This window comes from Hylobates moloch, unplaced genomic scaffold, assembly GCF_009828535.3.
Source record: "Hylobates moloch isolate HMO894 unplaced genomic scaffold, HMol_V3 SCAFFOLD_10, whole genome shotgun sequence".
NCBI lineage: Eukaryota > Metazoa > Chordata > Mammalia > Primates > Hylobatidae > Hylobates > Hylobates moloch.
This window is the reverse complement of record NW_026652285.1, coordinates 54978981-55003447: the sequence shown is the minus strand read 5'-3', so window position 1 is coordinate 55003447 and position 24467 is coordinate 54978981. Positions and strand designations below refer to the sequence as shown.

At 43.4% G+C, this 24467-nt stretch overlaps 1 protein-coding gene across 1 annotated transcript in view; it reads right to left on the bottom strand.

Moving 5' to 3' along the window:
• The window catches only part of LOC116475416 (spermatogenesis-associated protein 31D3-like), a 90530-nt gene extending 67773 nt beyond the window's left edge, over window positions 1-22757 (bottom strand). Inside the window, 3 exon segments of the mRNA XM_058445909.1 lie at window positions 896-1065; window positions 4089-4225; window positions 22508-22757. Coding sequence (XP_058301892.1) covers window positions 896-1065; window positions 4089-4225; window positions 22508-22757 — 557 coding nt within the window.
• Between the last annotated feature and the right edge of the window lie 1710 nt (window positions 22758-24467).

Genomic DNA, 24467 nt, shown 5'->3' with positions numbered 1-24467 from the left:
CCACTGCTGTTGTTGAAGATGATCTATCCCCTTGATAACATAAATCTGAAATACCAGCTGTACTGAATAATGTTGGAATTGACCAGAAATAACCAGGGATAGTGTTATATTAGACTCTCTTCTGGAAGGGATCATCACCTAACAGTGAGCTTTACACTTAGATACAGAAACCCAAGATAAGATACAATCTTACAGAAATTGTCCATTCTAGGCTGGTTCTATGAAATCATTCTCTCTCTCTCTGTTAGCTTTCAGTCACCATCCTTTTTCCCTCTGCTTACTTTTCTACTTTGTACTCTGTTTTCTAGTCCTTTGAAATCTCCACTCTTCTCCCCATGTGAGGATCCTGTCCAGACAGACTTACCAGACCTGTTTCCTCCATGCTTTAAACACTGGGGGCCTAACGGGGAAAACATTTTCTTTGGGTGGGTGCCAAGTAACGTTGGGGAGTGGGAGAGAGTTTTTAATGATACAGTAAGAAAGAAAATATTTATGTTTCATTTTAATTGAACTTTTCAAGCTCACTATTTTTTAGTAGATGAAAAAGATCAACATATGAGAACACTGGAAATTACACATAGCTCTGGTTTCATGCACAAAAGTGGAAAAAGCAAATGGGGCAAAGGGAAGTCTGTTGGAGGCATCTTATGGGAAGAACTGCCCCAGCAAAAAAAAAAAAATTGAGCTTAGTGGCACTGCCTTTATCACTGCATTCCTATGATTGGGGCAGATCCTGTTGGATAGGCCCATAAAATTGGCAAGATAATGAACAAGTTCATTCCTTTAAATACCTTTCTATTTGTTGGGTCTACTGCAGTGCCTTGGGGAGCAAGTTTATAGAGTGTCACACCTGTTAAACCTGGCAAAGGGACCGTTGTGAAAGGACACGGTTTACCTTGTTGAGTGACTCCAGAAATCGCTGTTTTTGTCACGGTTGTTTAAGCGTTTACCGTGTGTTAGGTACTGTACTAACTGCTTTAGGCATACGATCTCATTTAAATCTCCCAGCAGCTCTGTGAAGTAGGTATCATTAAAGTTACTAGGCAATTTACTTGGGTCACACAGCTGATGAATACAGGAGCTGAGGTCTTAACTCAGGTCAGTAAAACACCAAACTACATGCATGTAAACTGCAATATCAGGTGCAGCCCAATCAGACCAGTTTTCTATCTCCTAACAATACTTGGAAAGACTCATTATCTTAGGATTTATGAAGGCAACAAACAGAATAGCTGAGAATGAACTACTTGTGTGTGTATAATATATTTAATTAAATAATATATAGCAGTATTTTTCTATTGAGTAAATCATAGTGGGATTATGCACTATTTCCAATTAAAAGAATCCTAACAGGTGTGGTGGCTCATGCTTGTAATTCCAGCACTTTGGGAGGTGAGGCAGGCAGATCATTTGAGGCCAGGAGTTCAAGACCAGCCTGGCCAACATGGTAAAACCCCCTTACTACTAAAAATACAAAAATTAGCTGGACATGGTGGTGCACGCCTGTAGTCTCAGCTATTTGGGAGGCTGAGGCAGGAGAATCACTTGAACTCGGGAGGCAGAGGTTGTAGTGTGAGCCAAGATTGTGCCACTGCACTACAGCCTGCGTGACAGGAGTGAGACTATCTCAAAAAAAAAAAAAAAAAAAAAAAAAAAAAAACCTTGTGTTTCCTTGGTAGATTTCTCTTCTCCCCATGATACCCAGCTTTTCCTAATCCATTTCTGTGTGGACCTACAACCTTTAAATCTCAGCTGTGCCTCAGTTTTATCATCTATTATAAGAGGTACTAAACTCAGAGCATTTTCAGGATTAACACAATTAACGCATTTAGAACACTTGGAGGAGTATTACTGGTATTTTGAAAATGTTACCAATTGCATCATGTCCCTTCCTTGAATGGGGATCATATTACCGTTGGAAGAACTGACTTTAGTCCTTGTTGATGGATTTTGCTTGAAAATATAGACATTGTCATGACAATGCCACAGAGACTTTGCTTCTCTCCAATGCTTTCTGTAAAATGCTCTTACCTGACTTGCTTAGTAACTGCTCAGAAAATGTTCTCCCTCCGTCCACAACCCCTTGTAGCTCCTTGGCATCCTCTGAGGAGGGTGATGGTGTATGCTAAAGTCCCCTTGCCACACCACAAGAAGAAAGATATTTTCAAGGCTGATAGTAAAAAGAATCACCTCCTGTTTCTGGTCCAAGCTACAAATAGATTTTATTTTTTTCTACTGGGTAGAAACATGAAGGGCATGAAACATCCTGTGTATGTGCACTAAAATCCCCTGGGATGCAGAAACTCAGGAATGTTTCTGTTTAACGCTAAGCTTAAACAGGCCTTAGAGAAATAGATAAGATACCTGTCTCAAATTGAGGGTCTTCTCCATAGATCCTCAAAAAAGATTATCTATCTAGTTTGGAACATCTCGCAGTGGCTCACGCCGGTAATCCCAGCACTTTGGGAGGCCAAGGTGGGTGGATCACCAGAGACAGGGAGTTCGAGACAAGCCTGAGCAACATGGAGAAACCCCGTCTCTGCTAAAAATACAAAATTAGCCAGGTGTGGTGGCAAATGCTTGTAATCCCAGCTACTCAGGAGGCTGAGGCAGGAGAATTGCTTGAACTCCGGGGGTGGAGGTTGCAGTGAATATATTCTTTTCTCACCTAATTTTAACTCCACTGTTGCCCAAGAGATAGTCTGTTCTTATAGGTCAAAAATATTAAAGATTCTCAGTTTTATATGTTTCAACTTAATACCTAGAAGTCAAATGCAGTCTCTGCTTCTAGGTTTATATAGTCATTGATGCTGTGAATTTTGCTTGTTGCTTGTTTTTTTGGTATACAGTGTGCTTTTTTATTTTTTAGAGAGACGGAGTTTCACCATATTGGCCAGGCTGGTCTTGAACTCCCGACCTCGTGATCCACCCTCCTCGGCCTCCCAAAGTGCTGGGATTACAGGTGTAAGCCACTGTGCCCGGCCTACAGTGTACTTTAAAGTAAATGTTACAAAGTCAAAAGATCTACTGTAGGCTGGGCACAGTGGCTTACACCTGCAATCTCAGCACTTTGGGAGGCTGAGGTGGGTGGATCACCTGAGGTCAGGAGTTTGAGACCAGCCTGGCCAACAAGGAAAAACCCCATCTCTACTAAAAATAACAAAAAAAAAGGTAGCCAAGCATGATAGCAGGCGCCTGTAGTCCCAGCTACTCGGGAGGCTGAGGCAGGAGAAACACTTGAACCCAGGAGTCAGAGACTGCAGTGAGCCAAGATCGCGCCACTGCACTCCAGCCTGGGCGAGAGAGTGAAACTCCATCTCAGAAAAAAAATTTACAGTGCAAATAGCAGTAAAACATGCACAGATATGAACTAATGACCCATTAATATGCCCTTTGGCTTTCAGTCTCTCACAACACATTGAGGGCAACTATTTTGGGGCCCTGTCTCGTCTGGAGTGTCTACTATAAGACACCAGAGAGGGAAATCAATTTGCTAAAGAAGTTCAAACCTGTTGTGTGACTAAACAGAAAACAGTAAATCAAATTTGCAGCCACATGAGGTTGAATGGTGTACCTGGGAATGACAATGACAGCAACCTAGCCGTGAGACTGTCCTCTGGGCCAGAGGGCAGAGAGGTCAGAGTTCGTAGTGGACCCTGACACATGTTCCCTCTCTGCTGACCTGGACCAGCTGTCCCTTCCTATGTACACAATGAGCAGAGGCCCCAGCTTCTGATGTCAGTGTGTTGGTGACAGCGCAGCTGAAGGTGTAAGAGGTGTCAGGGAATGTGACTGCTGATCTACATGCATTCCCTAAAAGGAAGTCTCAGATATGACTCAAAGCACTTATCAATCACTCACGTGGGCAGAAAATGACAAGCAAATTGCAGGCCCCATCAAACATTTCTTATGCTGATGCATCCGTTAAGACAACCTATGGGGAGGACTCCCACAGAGCAGTGAACGTTTATGAGCGAAGTGATTAAAAGCCGCTTCAAATCCAGCTTTAAAACTGGTGAACAAGGCAGTAACTCAGTAGCGGTTTCCCCAGGACCCCGTAGACAATTATTTCAATCCAGTGGGGGTACATGTCTGCCTGCGGGAGAGGGGACAGCAGTGCTGCCGAGCTGCAGGCTCAGGCCCACCTCTGCTAAAGCCTGGCTGAGCCCTTCTCTGCTCGAGTCACCTTGGGCCAGTGAACACCTGTGAGGCTCAGTTTCTTCACCTGCAAAACAGGAGATACCTAAGTCATAGAGTTGTTGTGACAAAGAGTGGTAGGTGGTCATTAGTGTTCTGAAAGCTTATAGAATGGTGCCACGTGTGCTGCAGGAGGTCAGTACAAGAAGAACTAACGCTTATCTAGAGCTTGCTTTGTGTGCCACATATTGCTTTAAGAACTTTAAGTGTATTGTTTATTTAATCCTCTCAATACCACCAAGGCAAGTACTAATGTCGTCTGCATTTTATAATAGAGGAAAATGAGGAAAAGCAGTAAGTTCCCACATCTAATAAGTGAAAGAATTGGGACTCAAACTCAAGCTTTTTTCTGACCCCGAAGTCCCTGCTCTTCACCCATAAACGGTGACGACTCTTTGTCCTGAGAATGACTCGTAGAAGACAAGATGGTGTCAACAAACTGTGTCTTCTTTTTTTCTCCCCCCAACTCCCTCCACCCTGTGAATCTTGCTCTCCTTGCACTCTGAGGGGGACTCAAGCCTTATAGGAGCCCCCAAAACCTGCAGGGGCTGCTGAGTCCAAGCTAAACTGCTCTGGGTTGAGGGGAAATCACTCCAGAGCTTTTTCTAGCTTTGCTATGGGCACTCAGCCTAACCTTTATTTTGTAACTGATTTACCCTGCCCAGAAGTCAGCCTCAGCTACTTTCTGTGAGAACTGGGTAGACCCAGGAAATACTCGGCTGGCCAACTAGAAAATTAAATAAGAAAGTCATCAGGCCCTGAAGTTTAATACTCAAATGCCAAACAATTTAGAACAATGAGTCACTCTTCCAAAATAGAAACAGTTGTCTTCCAATGTCTTAGTTCTTGCAGAATAACATAGCGTCATGGTTAAAAACACAACCTGTACACTTCGAGATCCGAGGCAGGCAGATCATGAGGTCAATATGAGACCACTTCACCACATGGGGAAACCCACTCTACTAAAAAACAAAAAACGCCTGTAATCCCAGAACTCTGAGAGGCCAAGGTGGGCATATCACGAGGTCAGGAGTTTGAGACCAGCCTGGCTAACATGGTGAAACCCCATCTCTACCAAAAATACAAAAATTAGCCTGGCATGGTGGCACACGCTTGTAATACCAGCTACTCGGGAGGCTACGGCAGGAGAATTGCTTGAACCCGGGAGGCACAGGTTGCAGTGAGCCGAGATCACGCCATTGCACTCCAACTCTGGGTGACAGAGCAAGACTACGTCTCAGGTAAAAAATAAAATAAAATAAAATAAAATAAAATAAAATAAAATAAAATAAAATAAAAACCACAGCCTACAAGCCAGAGCTCTAGTACCAGCTCTAGCTGCGTGACCTTGAGCAAGTTTCTTAACTTCTCTGTGCTACAGTTTCCTTATTTTTTAACATGAGAATAATAGGTTCTACCTCAGAAGTGGTTGTGGGGATTAATGAATTAATATTAGTGTTTCTATAACTCATGTCTTCTTGCAATTCCCTATGAAGATCAAACAAATTCCCCTATGTTAAATTACTCATTTTGATAACTATGTGAGGAGATGATGCACAGATGGCTTTCAAGAACACTAATGACCATGTTCTTAAATACTTTGGAACATGCCTGGCACGTAATAAGAGCTATATAAATATTAGCTTGTATTACTATTATTATTCTATTGTGTTTCAGTCCAGGCATATAGGCTTTGCAGCAATGTCTTGAAAGAATTTTTCTTGAAAATCTTTTTTCCTATTTTTACCCTCTCACTACTAGCTACCCATCCCCCCTAAACCCCCTCCCCACCATCCCATCTTTTCCTTAAAAGCAAAGGAAATTACATTTAAAAGCCTCATGGAATTACAACACTCAACATGCTCATAAAAGTCAGGAAATGCAAAAGTTTGTATTCTCTGAAGACATTAAGTCAGTATAGTGGCTCTAACATAAACATTTCAGAGGGCTTAGTGTAGCCTCTTGAAGTTTCTGGTGGTGAGCTTTGAGGTCTTCACAACTGCCCCCCACCTCACCAATTGCTTTTGTCTTGTAGAAGGCCTCCTATGGGTATCAGGTGGCCTCTAGACCTGTCATTTCAAAGGAACCCTGCCCCTGCTCCAGACTCACAGCCATCTCATAGAGCAGTGCTTCTCACACTTAAGCATCAGAATCCCCTGGCAGGCTTGCCAAAACACAGATCGCCAGGCCCCACTCCCGGAGTTTCAGATTTAGTAGATATGGGGCCTGATCATCTGCATTTCCATCAAGCACCCAGATGATGCTGATGCCACTGGTCTGGACCACATTTTGGGAACCACCGCATGGGCACTTCTCTTCACTAGAAATATACTTCCCTCACTTCAAATCCCGTAGAGCTCCCCTAGCTGCACCAAAAATGGAATGAAAAATTCTGTTGGTGGCCAGGCGCAGTGGCTCACGCCTGTAATCCCAGCACTTTGGGAGGCCGAGGCGGGTGGATCACGAGGTCAGGAGATCTAGACCATCCTGGCTAACACGGTGAAACTCAGTCTCTACTAAAAATACAAAAAAATTAGCCGGGCATGGTGGCGGGCGCCTGTAGTCCCAGCTACTCGGGAGGCTGAAGCAGGAGAATGGTGTGAACCCGGGAGGCGGAGCTTGCAGTGAGCCAAGATCGCACCACTGCACTCTAGCCTGGGCGACAGAGCGAGACTCGTCTCAGAAAAAAATAAATAAATAAATAAAAGGAAAAGAAAAATTCTGTTTGTGAATGTATATGATTCCTCAATTTTCTAAGAAATGGAAAACAAATTCTGTTCCCACTCCAACACAGCCTAGACAAAACAAGACTTACCTCACCTCAGCTGCTGCACTCATTTTACACACACACCTTTTGTCTTTTCCGCCTGTATCTTTGCACAGATGCTCAGGATGGTGTGTGTGTTTATACATCTCCAACCCTGCTTGTTTACATGTACACATTTGTGTTTTTCCTTCTCCCCCATTAAACTATAAAGTCCTTGAATGTCTTTCTCGCCAAGGCTCCAAAGCACCTGATGCTGAACACACGGTGTTGGGTGTTGAATAAATGCAGCTGACTGATAAAAATGTCGACCCTACTGTTGTACCTGGTAAGCAAAGTGAACAGATATTGCCATGAGAACTTAAACTCTCTATCAGAGACCGAAGTGTGTTTATTTTTGCAGCATTAATATAGTCAAAAGATGACTTTCCACTCATATATAAATATGCGATATGTTGCCAATCAGCATTTTAAATGCTTTGATGCCATTCTCAGAAATACCATCTGTGCCTCATCTTCTCACATAGTTATCAAAATGAGTAATTTAACATAGGGTAATTTGTTTTATCCTTATAGGGAATTGCAAGAAAGACATGAGTTATGGAAATATTAGTGTCATTGTAATCAACTTTGATTTTATGAGACATTCAAGGATGTGCAGCACCTATATCTCAATCTTTCCATAATTAAATAAAGGAATGATATTGGCCCTGGAGGCTATTAATGAGAATATCTTCTGAGAGTTAATAATTAACCCAAAGTTATTATTATTATGTGCTGATTTACAAATCACATTTCGTTACATGATCAAAAGGATAAGATCATTATTGTTTTATCTATTGAACAGCTAGGAGTTGAACTGCACCAAGTTAAGGATAGAGTATTTTACCAGTCGTTCCCAAGCAAACAAAGACTTTTAGAGAGCCAATCAGAAAGCTTGTCTTCCGTCCTAATGTCCTCTGAGGTCTAGAATATACATTAACCATAATGACATTGGAGGTCAAATATTTACCCAATACTGTTGAAAGAAGTCAGTGTTATACCTAGTCCCATGCGATGTGATAATGTGTGTTCTTTTAGCAGATTTTTTTTTTTTTTAAAGATTTGATGCTTAGCCAGGCGTGGTGACTCACGCCTGTAATCCCAGCACTTTGGGAGGCTGAGGCCACCTGACGTCAGGAGTTCAAGACTAACCTGGCCAACATGGTGAAACCCCATCTCTACTAAAAATACAAAAATCAGCCGCGCATGGTGGCAGGCACCCATAATCCCAGCTACTCGGGAGGCTGAGGCAGGAAAATCGCTTGAACCTGGAAGGCAGAGGTTGCAGAGAGCTGAGATCATGCCACTGCACTCCAGCCTGGGTGACAGAGGGAGACTCCATCCCCCCTAAAAAAGAAAAAGAGAGAGAGAGAGATTTCATACTACATCTCACCTTCTACTGATTCTATTCTTTTCCAATCATTAAATTAAGGAGAATTTTGCTGATGCATTCTGAACATTTAGTTTCTTTCAGCTTAAATCTTTCTAAAGTTCAACTAGGGACCAATAATGAGTTCTAACTGAGAATAAGTGTAGGTTGTTTCTGAATTTTTAAAAAAGTGATTTCATGCTATTGTTACTTTCATAATGAAACTTAGTGACATCTGGGTTGATTTCTTTTTCTGGTCTGATTCCCAGTGTTGCTTTTATACACCCAAGTCAGATCTTGTTTTATAAAAGAAGCTGTATTTTTTCACTTGAGCTGGCCTTTTCTTACACATACCACATAATTACAGGCAACATACCTCTCCTTCTTGCAATTAATTCATCTTTCCCCCCAAAGAAATTAGGACAGTAGAGGACAAAGGGTACTCTTTTGTCTTTACAGGTTGAAATCACATGTTGCTATATCACATACAGATTTTAAGCTAGTCAGACTTTTGGCTTATGAAGTGAATTTAGAACCAAAAGGGCAGATGCTACACATTAAGATATGCCAAGAGCAACCATGGTCAAGAAAACCTGGAAAATAATCTTGATTCTCCTCTGCTATTCCAAAAGCAAAGTTAGAACCGACTTCAAAGGAAACTGATCAATACTTGGGCTAATTCCGAGAAGATGAGAATTCAATTTAGTTTAACTGGTGCTAAAAACTGTAGATAATATGAAAGCAATAGTCCACACAAACCCAGTATTCAAGAAAGTTAGAGAACACTAAAGGAATGATAAGGGGTCAAAAGCTTTTGCGGCAAAGTATTTTATTTTTCCAGGATTTTGTTGTGGTTTATTTTCTGAATTGTATTGAGTTTCCAGTTAATAGACTCCTCCTAGACTTTGGAATCAGTAAAAGACAGTAATCAGTGGTGTAACTAAGCAGCGTATTTCCATTAATAAATACAGATTTTTAAAAAGCCTTTTAAAATGCCTTTGGTGAGGAAATTCTTAGTGTGAAAAATATTTTTTAAACCTTTTTATTTGCTTACTAAGTTTAACCCTGTGGGATAAAAGAACTAAGCCTTAAATGAAATGATCTAGAATCAAGCCCATTTTCTGCAAATCACTTATAGGAGAATGCTGGCAACTTAGCATCTCTGCAAATGGACACTGGTTTATTTGCTGAAGACTCATACAGAGTTTGAGCTCATCACATACAAATTAATTGGGAATGTTTTAGGCTGAATCTTTTACAATTTTTTTTGCAAGTCTCACATTTGTACCTGTTTGCTTTACTCAGTTACTGCCTACTGCAAAATCAATTTTGTCTCCATAAAAAATTCTTTGCAAGTTCCCAAATATGTAATTTCATCTATCAGCAAACTTTCAGAATCTTCTCAGCTATAATATTTCCATGTATTTCTGAAGACATGTTCCTTTGAAGCTTAATGCTTTTGAGAAAACATGCCTCAGAGGCTAGTCAAATTCTATGATGCTGTTCTGGACCTCTCCCTGTGATGGATATAACTTGGCAACATGGCGGAATATGTACATGAGCTTCGGAATCAGAGCTGCGTTCAGGTCCCAGTCCACTACTCAGCGCCTGTGTGATCTATGAGATTTTACTCAACCCACCCAAACCTCACTTACCTCCTCATTTATAACATAGGGATGATAATAACTACCTGACGGGATTATTGTAAAATTAAATAATGTATGTCAGCCACTTTGAAGAGTGTCAGCAGATAGTAGCCACTCCTTAACGGTGACTTATTATTGCTGTTTAGTTAATATTAAGTAGCTTCCTCTTTAGTCCTCCTTTCACATTCTTTTTTTTTCTTTTTTTTTTCTTTGAGACAGCATCTCACTCTGTTGCCAGGCTGGAGTTCAGTTGTGTAATATCTGCTCACTGCAACCTCCATCTCCCAGGTTAAAGCCATTCTCCTGCACCAGCCTCCCAAATAAATGGGATTACAGGCGTGCACCACCACAGCAGACTAATTTTTTGTGTTTTTAGCAGCAACAGGGTTTTACCATGTTAGCCAGGCTGGTCTTGAACTCCTGACCTCAAGTGATGCACCCGCCTGAGCCACCCAAACTGCTGGGATTACAGGCGTGAGCCACCACTCCCAGCCCACATTGGTTTTAAAATACATTGACATTTTCCTCAGAAATAGCTCATTCACAGGCCAGGCGCGGTGGCTCACGCCTATAATCCCAGCACTTTGGGAGGCCGAGGCGGGCGGATCACGAGGTCAGGAGATCGAGACCACGGTGAAACTCCGTCTCTACTAAAAATACAAAAAATTAGCCGGGCGTGGTGGTGGGCGCCTGTAGTCTCAGCTACTCGGAGAGGCTGAGCCAGGAGAATGGCGTGAACCTGGGAGGCGGAGCTTGCAGTGAGCCGAGATCGCGCCACTGCACTCCAGCCTGGGCGACAGAGCGAGACTCCGTCTCAAAAAAAAAAAAAAAAAAAAAAAAGAAATAGCTCATTCACATTACTCTGTATTAATTTGCTAGGGCTACCGTAACAAAATACCACAAACAGTGTGGCTTAAACAACCGAAATTGATTTTCTCACAGCAATGGGGCTAGTAGTCTGAGATCAAGGTGTGGACAGGTTTGATTTCTCCTGAGGCCTCTCTCCTTGGCTTGAAGATGGCCACCATCTACCTGTGTCCTCACACGGCTTGTTCCCTGGGCCTGCGATTCCCTGGTGCCTCTTTGTGTGCTTGAATCCTCTAGTGGGATACATTTTGGATATTTCTCCCCACCCAAACCTCATGTTGAATTGTAATCTCCAGTGCTGGAGGGGGTGCCTAGTTGGAGGTGTTTGGATCATAGGGGTGGGTCCCTCATGGCTTGGTGCTGTCTTCACGATAGTGAGTTCTTGCAAGATCTGCTCCTTAAAAAGTGTATGTGGCACCTTTCCCCCTCGACACTCTCTGTCTTCCCCGTTTTTGCCATGTGATGTGTAAGCTCCCATGTTGCCTTCTGCCATGAGTAAAAGCTTCTTGAGGTCTTACCAGAAGCCATGTTTCTTGTACAGCCTGCAGAACCATAAGTCAATTAAATCTCTTCTCTTTATAAATTATCCAGTCTTGCTGGGCACGGTGGCTTATGCCTGTAATGACAGCACTTTGGGAGGCCGAAGCAGGTGGATCACCTGAGGTCGGGAGTTCGATACCAGCCTGACCAACATGGTGAAACCCTGTCTCTACTAAATACAAAAAAAAAAAAAATTAACCGGGTGTGGTGGTGCATGCTTGTAATCCCAGCCTCTTGGGAGGCTGAGGCAGAAGAATCACTTGAACCTGGGAGGCAGAGGTTGCAGTGAGCTGAGAACACGCCACTGCACTCCAGCCTGGGCGACAGAGTGAGACTCCATCTCAAAATAATAATAATAAATAAATAAATAAAGTATCCAGTCTCAGGTATTCCTTTATAGCAATGCAAGAATGAGCAAACATATGGTATCACTTCTTATAAGGAAGGCAGTGAGATTAGATGAAGGCCCACCCTAACAATGACCTCATTTTAACTTAATCACCTCTTTAAAGACCCTATCTCCAAAAACACTCACATTCTGAGGTACTTGGGGGTTAGGACTGTAATACATGAATTTTGAGGGACACAATTCGGCCCACAATACTCTGCTACAACACACTGTCTAACATTGATTCACCCACAAATTGCTCTTACTCTTTCGATGTATTTATTCAATATCCAGTCATCAAGGATGTATTCAGTGCTTCCTTCAGACTAGATGTGACACCTGGGGAAGAGGGAACTCTTCATAGTGAGACTATAACACCATCACTCTTGTCAAGCTCACAGTTTCATGAAAAAGCCAGGTAATTTTCTAAAATTATGATTTAGTATAAAAGAGTTAAGAAAGGAGGCCAGGCACAGTGGGTCACACGTGTAATCTCAGCACTTTGGGAGGCCAAGGCGGGCAAATCACCAGGTCAGGAGTTCGAGACCAGCCTGACCAACATGGTGAAACCCTGTCTTTCCTAAAAATACAAAAATTAGCCAGGCATGGTGGTGCGCACCTGTAATCCCAGCTACTCAGGAGGCTGAGGCAGGAGAATCACTTGAACCCAGGAGGCAGAGGTTGCAGCGAGTCGAGATCGCACCAATGCACTCCAGCCTGGGCAACAGAGCCAGACTCTGTCTCAAAAAAAAAAAAAAAAAGAGTTAAGAAAATAGCAGACAAATGAATCTTTTTAAAAGAGGACATCTTTTTTCGTTTGTTTGTTTTTTCTTTTTGAGACAGAGTCTTACTCTGTCACCCAGGCTAGAGTGCAGTGGTGCAGTCATGGCTCACTGCAAGCCTCGACCTCCTGGGCTCAAATGATCCTCTTGCCTCAGCCTCCTGAGTAGCTGGGACCACAGGTACATACCACCACACCTAGCAAAATTTTTTTTTAAAATTTTTTGTAGAAACAAGGTCTTGCCATGTTGCCCAGGCTAGTCTCGAACTCCTGGACTCAAGTGATACCCTTGTTTCAGTTTCCCAAAGTGCCAGGATTACAGGTGTGAGCCACTGCGCCCAGCAAAGAGGACATCTTGAAGGATGAATAAGAGTTGATTAGGGAGAAAGGACAGTGGCTGAAGGAGGTTTCAGGCAAAAGTATTGGGAAAGATGCGTTAAATTAATCAGAAGTTGACCAATGATCACAAAATCAGAACAAGGGAAAGAAAATCAGTGGTGGTGGAGAAAGCACTGTTGCACCTATGGATTGAGGGGGGACCCTGAGCTGTCTCTAGCTGACCACAGAGAACAGCTCTCAGAGTGCAGATTGTGTCTGATAACCAGATCTTACGTCTCTCTGCTTGGTGAGCAACAAGCATTGCCTCTATGATCTCCATTTGCTACGCTGGCCACCTATGCTTTAATGAGATACTGCTTCTCTTCTTCCAAATGTATTCTCTTTATTTTCTAAATAATTTGCCTATAAATTTAAATGATAAAATGCGGCAACTTTGGCAAAGAAACAAACAAGCAAAAAAAAAAAAAAAAAAAAAAAACCTGCCCTTCTCATTTGAACATTTGAATATTTCTCTCCCTTTTTTTTTTTTTTGAGATGGAGTTTCGCTCTTGTTGCCCAGGCTAGAGTGCAATGGCGCAATCTCAGCTCACCACAACCTCTGCCTCCTGGGTTCAAGCAATTCCCAGCCTCAGCCTCCCGAGTAGCTGAGATTACAGGCATGAGCCACCACCCCCCGCTAGTATTTTTAGTAGAGACGGTTCTCCACTTTGGTCAGACTGGTCTGCAACTCCCGACCTCAGGTGATCCACCTGCCTCGGTCTCCCAAAGTGCTGGGATTACGGGTGTGAGCCACTGTGCCTGGCTCAAATATTTCTGTTTTAAGGGGTGGTGCTTGGTGCTCTGATGGCAAGAGCTTCCCAGGGCTGCATGCCCATTATACCCCAGTTACATGTTTCCTTTACCTCATTTAGTCCTCTAGAAGAGCCTTTTTTCCTTGTTTTGGAGACAGGACCTCACTCTGTCATGCAAGCTGGAGTGCAGTGGATCATGGTTCACTATCGCCCCAAACTACTGAGCATCAGAGATCCTCCCACTTCAGCCTCCTGAGTAGGTGGGACTACAGGCAGGCACATGCCACCATACCCAGCTAATTTTTAATTTTTTTGTAGAAATGGGGTCTTGCTATGTTTGCCAGGCTGAACTCAAACTCCTGGCCTCAAGCGATCCTCCCACCTCGGTCCCCTAAACTACTGGGATTATAGGCATGAGCCACCACGCCTGGCCTTCAACAGCCTTATGAAGGGAAAGTTTCAGTCTTATTCACTTTGTATAGCTGCAGAAACAGAAAGTTGAGCAAATAGCTTGCCCAAGGCCACACAGCCAACCAGTGGCAAGGCACAGACTTGACCCCAGGTCATCTGACTTCAAAGCTAAAGCACTAACACCAGGACTTGAACTAGGGCCAGGCAGTAAGGACATGCTCACTGATCTGCTGTGAAATGAACACAACAAAAACCAAAAGACCAAGGACCTTTCATATGGGGATAGGTTTATTAAATATGTCTTCCTCCTTTGAGGCATATGTTTATCTTCTGCTGTCCACATGCTAACCACTGTGATCTTGAACTTTCCATTTTTTTTTTCTTTTTTTTTTTTTTTTTTGAGACTGAGTTTCACTCTTGTTGCCCAGGCTGGAGTACAATGGCACTATCTTGGCTCACGGCAACCTCCACTTCCTGGGTTCAAGTGGTTCTTCCGCCTCAGTCTCCCGAGTAGCTGGAATTACAGCCATGTGCCACTACACCCGGCTAATTTTGTATTTTTAGTAGAGACGGGGTTTCTCCATGTTGGTCAGGCTAGTCTCAAACTCCCGACCTCAGGTGATCCACCTGCCTCAGCCTCCCAAAGTGCTGGGATTACAGGCATGAGCCACCATGCCCAGGCAAACTTTCCATTTTTCATTGCCTGACTTTTAAGTGCTGCCACCTCACCTCCCCTAACGAGGACCCATTTCTTAAATGCATTTATATTTACAGGAGAGTAAGTGAATAGATAATATAATGGCTTTCTTCTGCTGTGGTTTCCACAAGAGTAAAAAGTCCAGCCCTTTCTTATCATAACTGGCTGGAAACATTCCACATCAAGTCATAACAATGTGGGGGAAAAAAACCTGCTTTGCTCTCAGAACTACACAGTGCTATAGAAAAGACATTCTTAAAAGCTGTCTGCAATATCCTTCATTAATTTCCTCTGGTAAGGCATCTCAGACAAAGGGGTTTTATAAATGGATTAAATGTGGCTGGGTGCAAAAGTACAGTAAGCCCTCTGTGAGATGCTTTTGAGGGTGGACACCAAAACAGGGGCTTCCTTCACGAGGGTTCCCAGCAAACAGCTGACTTGAAGTTTTGTGGCCAGTAATAACCTCCTTCAAAATAAACCACTTATACCATTGCTTGACAGTGCCCCATCAATTATACCAAGAATGTGTGGCTTTTCTACCCTGGCAAACATCATCCACGTTGACAAAAGGATAAACAGAGGGAGGAGGCCTGAATGCTCCTTCAATGCTGTCACTGAGCTCCACCATTTTTTGGCCTGTGCCTGGGCTCAGCATCTTCCTCAGCTGGAAGAAGTCTGGAATGGGGCCAGGCATGGTGACTCATGCCTGTAATCCCAGCACTTTGGGAGGCTGAGGCCGGTGGATCATGTGAGGTCAGGAGTTCGAGACCAGCCTGACCAACATGGTGAAACCCCATCTCTACTAAAAATACACAAATTAGCTGGGTATGGTTTGCATGCACTTCGGCTACTCCAGAAGCTGAGTCAGGAGAATTGCTTGAACCTGGGAGGCGGAGGTTGCAATAAGCCGAGATCGCACCACTGCTGCACTCCAACATGAGCAACAGAGCAAGACTCCATCTCAAAAAAAAAAAAAAAGAAAGAAAAGTCTGGGATGGAGAAGAGCAGAACCCATCCCAGCATTTCCAAGACCAAATGGATCAAGGTTGGGTCATAGAGAAGTTTGGAAACTGCAGGACAAGATTAGGTTACAACAAGCTATCTGGGGAGCTATAGAATGAGCCCATGGAGCAGCAGCACTGATTAGGGTATGGGTTGAGGTCCGGGCTTGGATTACTCAGTCAATGGAGACATGGGTGCCAGAGTGAGAGAGTCATCAAGATATTGTTTCTCATATCTGGCACATATGCTTAGCAATCACTACTTGGACCAAAAGTCAACATGAGTTTTTACTCCTTCCCTCAAAATGTAGTCTTTGGCTGGGCCAGGTGCGGTGGCTCACGCCTGTAATCCCAGCACTTTGGGAGGCCAAGGCGGGCAGATCACGAGGTCAGGAGATCGAGACCATCCTGGCTAACACGGTGAAACCCCGTCTGTACTAAAAATACAAAAAATTAGCCGGGCGAGGTGGCGGGCGCCTGTAGTCCCAGCTACTCAGGAGGCTGAGGCAGGAGAATGGCGTGAACCCCGGGGGCGGAGCCTGCAGTGAGCCGAGATCGCACCACTGCACTCCAGCCTGGGTGACAGCGAGACTCCATCTCAAAAAAAAAAAATGTAGTCTTTGGTAAGCCTGTAAGGAGGGAGAGAGTTTTGCAGAGCGATAATCATTGATCCTAACTCACATCCATGGAGATACATCATGACTCAGATCCACTGAAAACTCAAGTGAGAGAAACTGGCCATGTGTGAGCATCAACTTCATCAACTCACTCACCCAGCTGAACTTTGTGCACTGGTAGCCATGGAACATTCATCATCTCAGAGTCAGAAAAGTCATGCCCCTCTCGTTGGGGCCAGCCCCAGACTTGGGGGCAGGAGACGACCATTTCTACCCAACATACCTCAGAAAAGAATATTTCCTGGGAAGGGTGAGGCAGGCATGTGGAGAAAGGGACAAGTAAGAAATTTCAGGATGTGGCCAGGCACAGCGGCTCACGCCTGTAATCCCAGCACTTTGCGGGCCAAGGCGGGCGGATCACCTGAGGTCAGGAGTTTGAGACCAGCCTGGCCAATATGGTGAAACCCCGTCTGTAGTAAAAATACAAAAAATTAGCCAGGCATGGTGGCGCATGCCTGTAATCCCAGCTATTTGGGAGGCTGAGGCATGAGAATTGCTTGAACCCAGGAGGTGGAGGTTGTAGTGAGCCGAAATTGCACCACTGCACTCCAGCCTGGGTGACAAGAGCAAAACTCCATCTCAAAAAAAAAAAAAGAAAAGAAAAGAAATTGCAGAATGTGGAACCTGGAGGATCTCTCCAGAAACATCATAATTTCCACAAAGCAACAACTTCAAAATTCCTCCAAACTCAAAACAGCTTTCATAGGCCACTCCCCAGATCATAACAAGAAACAATTTTGCCTGACACTTATTCTGAAGTGCTGTGCCTTGAAGTCATAGCTATATAGTTTTATCTGGCTTTTCTTTAGTTAAGTAACACAAGTAATTGCCAAATTAATATCCCTATAAAACTTAATTAAGCCTTACTCCTAAATAATTTTTTTTGCTCTTAAAAATGAAACCAAATATGACAACAACAGTGGAAAGAAAAAAATCTCAAAAAAAGGCCCTATGTTCAGGAAATGAGAAAATTAAAATAAAGAGAAAAATTCTTGCACTTACACCAAATAAATCATATTATACTGGGTGTCGTCCAAACCAAGATTTTTTTCTCAAGGAAACTGCAAACAAGATGGTTTGAAATTAAAGTCTTCATTCTCCAGCCAGCCAAGCAATCTCCCAGAAAGTCAGTCTCCATTATGTCCTGAGGTATCTAGAGAAGGATGTTCCACTGCTAGTTTCAGCTGGCTGCATTCTGTCTGAGATTGGAGGTTTTCAGAGGAGTGCATTACGTGTGTGTGTGTGTGTGTGTGTGTGTGTGTGTGTGGTTGCAGGAGCCAGCAGCAGCTTTCAGAAGTACCAAGAAAGCATTGTCCTGAAGGGCAGAATAAGTACCACACCAAACACTGTATGGACCAGCTTTCTGGCTATACCAGCAGAAGGGCTGCTCACCTGTCTTCAACACCCCTCTTTCCTTCCAGGAATGCTCAGCCCTCATTTAGACAAGAAAGGGAAAGAAACTTGAGGTGAGGCTGGGCACGGTGGCTCACGCCTGTAATCCCAGCATTTTGGGAGGCCAAGGTGGGTGGATCACCTGAGGTCAGGAGTTCAAGACCAGCCTGGCCAACATGGTGAAACCCTATTTCTACAAAAATACAAAAAAGTAGCCAAGCATGATGGCAGGTGCCTGTAATCCCAGCTACTCTGGAGGCTGAGGCAGGAGAATCACTTGAACCTGGGAGACAGAGGTTGCAGTGAGCCGAGATCACGTCACTGCACTCCAGCCTGGGCGACAGAGCGAGACTCCGTCTCAAAGTTAAAAAGAAAAAAAAAAGAAAGAAACTTGAGGTGACACTGAGCTAGGCAAGAGGGGCACATGCATAAAATAAGGAAGGCCAACTTCCAGCTACTCACAAATCCAGAGAATGTGTTGTTTTACCTTCCACATTATTCACGGCAATGTCTGGAGCTGACGAGCAGAAAATGTGACTGTTAGGATGTTGAGAAAAAGAGAAACATGACTCCACAGTGCATACATATTTCAAAACATGATGTTGTACACCATTACACAAATTGTATAAATATACACAATTTTTTTTTTTTTTTTTTGAGACAGAGTCTCACTCTGTCGCCCAGGCTGGAGTTCAGTGGCACAATCTCGGCTCACTGCAGCCTCCACCTCCTGGGTTCAAGCAGTTCTCCTGACTCAGCCTCCCAAGTAGCTGGGATTACAAGCACGTGCCACTATGTCCGGCTAACTGTTTTGTATTTTTAGTAGAGACGGGGTTTCACCATGTGGGCCAGGCTGGTTTCAAACTCCTGACCTCAAGCGATTTGCCCGCCTCAGCCTCCCACAGTGCTGGGATTACAGGCGTGAGCCACCACGCCTGGCCAAATATACACAATTTTTATTGGTCAAAATTTAAAAGAAAGGTATGAATGTAGGGGCAGGAAAGACTGGAAGTGAGGGATGGTCATTCGGATACTTGCCTCAGCTAAATCCAGGCTCAGCCTCTTGAGTGTCACACTTTATCTTCAAATGGTGGACTCTGGCTGGCAGTTTGGAACTTCTGGACTTCCTCTATTGCACTGCAGATATTTGGGTAGTTGGGCCTCCTTCCTCTTAAAATGGTAACATAAAAAGTCTCTTGCCAGGTGTGGTGGCTCACACCTGTAATCCCAACATTTTGGGAGGCCAAGGCGTGAAGATTGCTTGAGGCCAGGATTTTGAGACCAGCCTGGGCAACAAAGCAAGACCCCTGTCTCTACAAAAATTATGGGCTTGGTGGCACACGCCTGTAGTTCCAGCTATTCGGGAGACTGAGGCAGAAGGCTGAGGTGGGAAGATTGCTTAAGCCCAAAAGTTCCAGGCTGCATTAAGTTATGATCACACCACCGCACTCTAGCCTGGGTGATAAAGCAAGACTTTGTCTCAAAAAAAAAAAACAAAAAACAAAAAAACAAAACACTCCCTTATTTCATAAGTTGGAGAAACTGCAGGAAAACTAATAGTGGAGAAGCCTAATATACAGTTTCCCTCAAACTTACCACATTTTCCCTTCTTCCTTTCATTCTGTGTTCCTCCAACCCCCACCCTTTTTGTTGTTTTCCTGTAACTTATTCAGGCATCTTTTCCTGGAACCTATAGTGAATACAACCCTTTTAAACTGAGAAATTACTCTTGAAAACTTCTCAAGGCAAAATTCCTTCAATTCCAGCAATCATATAATAAACTCCTATTATGAGCAAAGCATCCCATTATGAGCTTTAGAGAATACAAAAACATGCAAGCCCTGTGTATTTAGTTATCTATTGGTGCATAACAAATTACCTCCAAATTTAGCAACTTAGAGCAATAAACATTTGTCATCTCACAGTTTCTGTGGCTCAGAAATGGAGACGCAGCTTAACTGGGTGATTCTAGCTCAGGGTCACTCTTAAGACTTCAAATCAAGGCTCTTCTCGCAGCCTCACCCCAGAACCTCTCTAGCAGGACAGCTGGGCTTGTTTACATGGTGGCTGGGCTGAGAGAGAGGGAGAGGAATTCAGTAAGTCTGGGACGGAGCATGAGAATTTGCATTTCAGGTGGTGCTGATGGCCTGGGTCCAGGGACCGCACTCTGAGAAACACAGACTTGAGCAAAGGCTCAGAAGTACAGCATATTTGGAAAGTAGCAAATAGATTTTTTTATTTGTCAACTTGGACTGATTCAGTTAGTTTCCTGATCCTCTTAGAAACAGTGGAAATGAAAGGCATTAGTCTATACTTAATGAATCTTTAAAAACCAGAAACTTTTGGTGCTGGGGGGGATTCAGAGAATATAAATCCATCATTCTACAAATGAGCAAAGTGAGGGTAAGAAGACAGGCTGAAACAAATCGTAAAAGTTTTCTTTAAAGTTAAATGGGTTTGTGTGGTTCCCTCACTCAGGGGCTCCTGGAGGAAAGAAGGAGCCTCTTTGCCTTTGGAGTCTTAGTGCTTTCTGTTTGAAATGAGATAAAGAGTTTGTGATGGATTCTCCCAATAGACTGCTCTCCCATTATAAAATGCATATGCCCATACTTTGGCATAGAAAGGAGGCTGAAAGAAGTCTCAGAAAATCTCTGAGTCCATTAGACAAGTTTCCCTGTGCAAATGGATCTATGTAGCTCCTTCCTGCCTTCTATGTGATGAGGAGCCTTAGTCACATTTCTGCCAACTCCAGAGAAGCTGTTGTCCTTTTTCTTTCACGATGCCTCAGGTGTATAAATTTGACTGCCTAAACTTGTCTGCAAAACTTGGATTTGGGACACTGTTCCTTTTTAAAATCCAAATAATTAGTAAAATAAAATCTAAATGCAAACTTGGACGAACCCATCTTGACTCCTGAAATATGCTTTCTTTGGAAAGAGGGTAGTGAAGCTCTGCAGTTTACTGCTTGCAATGTGTGCACAAAATTAGCTTGGTTCTTTTGTTCTGTTGTCTGAGTTTTTGTCACCTTTTATTTGACTGTACTTAGGGAACAGTATGAAGGCATTTAAAAGACGCCCAAGGGAATCTCATCTGCACATGCAAATACAAGTGTTTTTATCATGATTAAGCCAGCTACCCCTGGCTTCCTTTACCTTCACTCTTCCCCTAATTTACCACCTCTGCCCCACTCTGATACATAGTCCTGCACCCAAGAATATATATGTGCATGCATATTCTTATATAGAAGCAAAGATTCTAAAGGCAACTGACTCATAACCGCCTTGTGGTTTCCACTTGTGGTTTCTGCATAAACTTAAATACAGGTGTCTGTTTAGTTATGACATTCAGTGAAGTCCTAGAGTTCACAGCTCCCACTTCCTCACAAGGTAAGACCTGTCCCAAGGTTTAACCTTGAGTAAGAAGGTAAACAACAGATGGAGAGAGGGTAGCCAAAACCTCACTGCCGCTTCTTTCATACTTAAACCTGGTTTCTGAGCCTACATTTGTTAACTCGTATGAAAGGATGCCACATAGCTAATGTCTTCCTTCGAGAAAGCTAAGAGGTCAGTGTGGCAGACTGTAAATTCATTTGATTCATTGCCTTTACCAGTTCAACCACAAATTGTTTTCTCCCACTGAGCACCATTTAGTAAGCCATATCAGGTGCACAATGGAAACAGCAAACCACAGATAGAAAGGGATCACATCTTGTACGGAAGTGTATGGGTCAGACCTGCCTTCCCACTTCCCAGCTCTTTGGTTTGGGCTTGGCCAAGTCACTTAACATTGCCCCAACTGAGGCTCCTCATTTGGGCCTTGGTTTCTCCGGTTGTGAAATGGAGTTGTCCTGCAGGTGAGGGACACTATGTGAATATCCAAATCACCTGGTACTATCACCTATCACCCACCTCACTCAGCAGGTGTTCAATAAAGGGTAGTCGTGATGGACCCAGGCAGTAAATGAAACACATGATTTTTCTCCCAAAGAAGCTCAGAATCTTTGTCTATGTTTTACCAGCTTAGTTTTGTTTTTCCCTGGCTGAGAACCACTTTGTGTATCCTACTCTCAATTCCTGCTAAACTAGAGAAATGCAAAGTTACGTGAACACGAATCTAGAGTCAGCTTCCAACTGAAAACCTCTGCTATTGCACTGATGAGCTCTGGAATGCCTTTCCCAAGCAAGATGGAGTTATTAACAATAACATTATGTTCTAAGTCATTAGTAAGGACCTGTCAGAAAAGAATCAGTCCCTGCATCTTCTGGGGTTTGATAGAAAAAAAAAAGAATTAAAAAATGTTGGAGGCTGAAGCATCAGCAACTGACATATATTCATCTGAAACAAAGACAACTTTTTTAAAAAGGAATCTGTGGTGCACACAGACATGGAAAGAAAGACACTTTGGCTGCGAAATCCCCCATCTTCTCTGGGGAGACTCCTGCCTCCGCCTGCTGTTCATCAGCCCTGATTTTGATGGGGCGATTTTTAGTCAGCTGCCTCGATCATTTTGGCACAGACAAAAATCCTTTAAAAAATGTTACACTTCATCAAAGTGTATCATGAGACTTCACAGTCATTATCTCAATGGCCGCTCTGATGTGCTACAATTGGCAGAGACACAAACGGTAGGGGGTGTATGAGAAGAAAGCCAGCGTTTCATGTGGAAAGCTGGCAGGCCTCGCCAAGCTTCTGTCAACAACTCCGCGGTCTGATCCGATGCACTGAGCGTGCTGATGATGCTCTTGTTTCTGGAGGAAGTAAACAAGAAAATGAATTCCACCGCGCAACACAGCCTCTTTGTATCTTCAAAATGGTGTGACTGGACTTGGGCCAGCTGCGTTGAAAGTTGGGCCATTTATGTCATCAGGGCCCCAGTACCGATGGAGGCTTTGATTATGACTTGGACCCAGCTGTAAGACCCTTCGGGGGCAGCCACTCAGCAAATAAAGGCATTGATTGGTTGTTGGGTCAATTTAGCCATAAGGGGACAGAGCATGGCTCTTTTGAAAAGCCTAATGGATTAGCTACACAACCAGTCCCACTGTAGGCTTTATTTTTCAAGTAACTTCATGACAGTTTTCCAGCTTGGCAGGGAACCCTCCTCCAGAGCAAGCTTCAGATCTGTTCTTGTTATCAATAGTGGGGCTCAAAGGATTAGACACAGCGGGCTTTACAATTTAATGAAAACAGCTGTTGAAACAACAATTACGGCAAACAATAGTTTGCATGGAAAACTATTAATTATGTAAAGTTATGCAGAAAGTGGAATACTCTTTTATTCAGGGCCTTCTAAAGCCGACTGATGAGGACAACGTGGAGCCACCCTCCATTCCGTGCCTCTCAAGTGCCAGGAAGTGGGGGTGCTTGTAGGAAGGGGCTCCATGGCGTGTGAGCTGCATGTAAGTAGAGCTCCAGGCTGCCACTTCACTGCAAAGCGAGTCAGCGGTAAAATATTGAGAAAAAGAATGTCCATTCAACTTACATTACCTTGGGTACCTCAGGTCTTCTCATACCAACTCAGGACTGTGTTTTCACAAGAATCTGAAATGCCATTTGAGTCTTAGTGGTTGGGGTCTCAACTTTAGCTTTTTTGAATAAAACCACTTCTATAATATGCTCTCCTTCAGGCCTCACTCACCCTGAGAAGACAATGCTGAAAAAATGATGGAGCCACTTGTTCTCTGGACTAAATCAACCTTAATTACTTTATTATGATCCAGTGTGGACTCGCAACCATTCCCCTTCCACCTTCATTCCCTCCTCCTCTAAATGTACAGTTCATCTTCTCCTTCCACTCTCTCAGCTTGCTGGGGCTTTTAAATTCATTGCTTCTCTCTTTGCAATTTCCATCCTTGACTAACAGTGCTGGGAATTGACTTATGGCCCTTCGCCTACCCTGTGCTCCACATCTCACTTTCCTCCCCATCCGGGAATCACCAAGCCAAGAAGTCCCATTAAGAAGGTTATTAACTGTATATATAAACATTGCCTCCTGCCTATGGTTAGATTTATTTCTCATCACTTCCAAGTAACTGGTTTTAACACTCTTTCTAGCACACCCAACACCTTTTATTTGACTATATTGTTTTAGAAAGGCCTTTGGGAATTTAGCTAATTTCATGCTGGAACTTAATAAGTGGGATTTGACACTCTTTGATAATTCCAATAAACCATTAGTCAAGTCTCACTCCCTTCAGGGAAAGAATGAAAGCTTTATTCGTCATAGGGTCTCTATTCTAAACATGTCACCTGAATTTAGTAGTGCATCTGTGCTGAAATGCAATTGACTGTGATTGAATAGAACTTTCCCTGAAACTACAAGAAAGCTGTCACTGGCTATCAACAGCAAGAGAGCATCTGCCTTTTTCTGAAAATTTTCATTGGGTTCACATGTGCATTTTGAAATAATTCAGTGAATTTAATTTATCAATCTCTGAATGTTAATAAAATGAGAAGCAGACACCCACACACCCACACACCCACACCAACACTCAAATTCTCTCTGAGGACTTAGCTCAGTCTTTTCTTCACCCAGGATACAAGAATAAAGAATAATTTCCTTCCC